Below are 1,950 nucleotides of genomic sequence, written 5' to 3' on the forward strand. Positions count from 1 at the left end.
GGTCTGGAAACCAAACCTTAGAGGAATGGTTGAAGGAGTTTGGGGTGTTTAGCATGGAGAAGAGGAGACTGAGAGGTGATCTGCTGGCTATTTCCAAATGTCTGAAGAGCCATTGCATGGAAGATGGTCGGCTGCTCAAGAGGGGAGGATCCGAACTGATGGATTCAAATGGCCAGAAAGGAAGGACTCTCCCACCTCCCCACCCCGAGTTCAAACTTGCTAACATCTTTAATTAAATTGCTTTGGAAGTAGTTTACATTCCAAGATAAACATTTTCCAAACCCAGATTCACAGAATCAGATTGCATTAATGCCAGCCTTAGAAACAGATCTCTTTAGATGCCAAAAAGAATCAAGAAAGCAACCATCATCATCCAGAAGAGACCCATGGTTTCAGACAGGGCAAATCCCACAATAGCATATGAAAATAGCTGCTGCTTCGGAAAAGCATTTCTGACATAGCCAATAATTAACACTCCTGAAGATTGTTCCTTTTTTTAATTACTTTTTTATTCAAAATTAAAACAAAACATATTATCCAGAAACATATCACCCTTATTTTCCCCCTTTTTTCCTCTTTCCCCCCACAGAACCCACCCACCCCCACCCCCCGACTTCCCTCAGTTCCAGTCTTTGATTTCTCTAAAAATGCTGTTTTCTGCATGTTACACAGTTGTATAGATCCTCAAACTATTTAAGTAATAATTATCAATTAAAAGTTTGTGAATGTTTATTCTAAACCAGCCAGGGAGTCCAGTTCGCTTTGTTGCATCTTCAAATACTTTGTAAAGGGTTCCCATTCATCTTTAAAGTCACAGTTATCCTTGTCCCATAGCTTGTATTTTAGTTTTGCCAGTCCTGAAGACTGTTCCAACACCAGCACTGGAACCGACCACTCCAACTGTGGCAGCACCAATAAATTTGGCAGCCGTGTCAATGTCTCTGCTGAAACCACTAGCTTGAAACTCCCTTAGTGTTAGTTGACTGTCTGCAGCAGTAAGGAAAGTTGTGCTGCCCTCTTCAGTCCTGGCTTCTGGCCTAGACAACACCGTTGAAGAAATCGGTCTGTATAGATGTATAGATGTTCTGAACCATAGGCGCAACGGAGGACTTGTGGGAGTCATTGAGTGCAGGTATACCAAAGATGGATGTCCCAAACACCAGTGATCAGTTCTAGTGCTTTACTACAGAAAGGTGTAGACTTACAGTATAGCCTGCCAGGTCTCCTAGCCATTACACATGTACGATGGACACCACAGCAAGGCTTGTTCGTGCCCAAGCTAATGTGGATACATTATTTATACACAAAGCTGCATACATCACTTTATCTATGAGTTCCCATCACTTCATCTGGCCAGATGACGGCATAGGTGGCAAATACTCAAAGCTTAGAGATAGCTCCCCTTTCTGGGCTCAGAGCCCAGCACCCCAAACCCCGCAGATAAGGATAACATCAAAGCAAGCCAATTAACTTACCGGGTATATCAAAGCAAGTGAGTATAAACATATATGAGCTCATTGCTACAACAACTACCAATTAATTGTGGGGTTATCTTGAGTACCAAGATGGCGTTAGCAAAGCTTCCGGAACAGTTCACCTTTGGTTCAACACAATAAAATTCTTGATCCAGTACACATCAAAGAGAAGGACCCAGTGGCAAGCTTGACACAGGCAAACATAAATTCGGGCAAGCGGGCAGAGCAATGGGGGGCTGCATAGTCTGGGAGGACCCAGGGCTGCACCATCTCACTTGCAGCAGGGGAGGAGAAAGGAAAGTTTTAGGAGTCTGGCCAGCTGTGCTCTCAGAGTGGGAGGGCTGAGATGCCCAATGGAGATGGATGCCAGTGGGAGTGGTGGGGGTGGATGGATCTACCTCAGAAGGACGTCTGAGGTAAGCCATTTGACAGTGTAACAAACTCCCTCATAAGGCGGCGGACCCTCCTTCATTGG

The 1,950-nt window shown here is 44.6% G+C and overlaps 1 protein-coding gene across 1 annotated transcript; it reads right to left on the reverse strand.

Annotated features, from left to right (window-relative positions):
- Window positions 1-274: 274 nt before the first annotated feature.
- On the reverse strand, window positions 275-1,679 carry LOC308578484 (ATP synthase F(0) complex subunit C3, mitochondrial-like; the record flags this gene model as incomplete). The annotated part of the gene is made up of 3 exons (XM_081178933.1): window positions 275-477; window positions 853-1,085; window positions 1,612-1,679. 3 exons carry the CDS (start codon window positions 1,677-1,679, stop codon window positions 335-337), a joined length of 444 nt encoding a protein of 147 aa, XP_081035059.1. The 3' UTR covers window positions 275-334.
- Between the last annotated feature and the right edge of the window lie 271 nt (window positions 1,680-1,950).

The sequence above is a fragment of the Podarcis bocagei genome, assembly GCF_964188305.1.
Source record: "Podarcis bocagei genome assembly, chromosome: Z".
In the NCBI taxonomy this organism is placed as follows: Eukaryota; Metazoa; Chordata; class Lepidosauria; order Squamata; family Lacertidae; genus Podarcis; species Podarcis bocagei.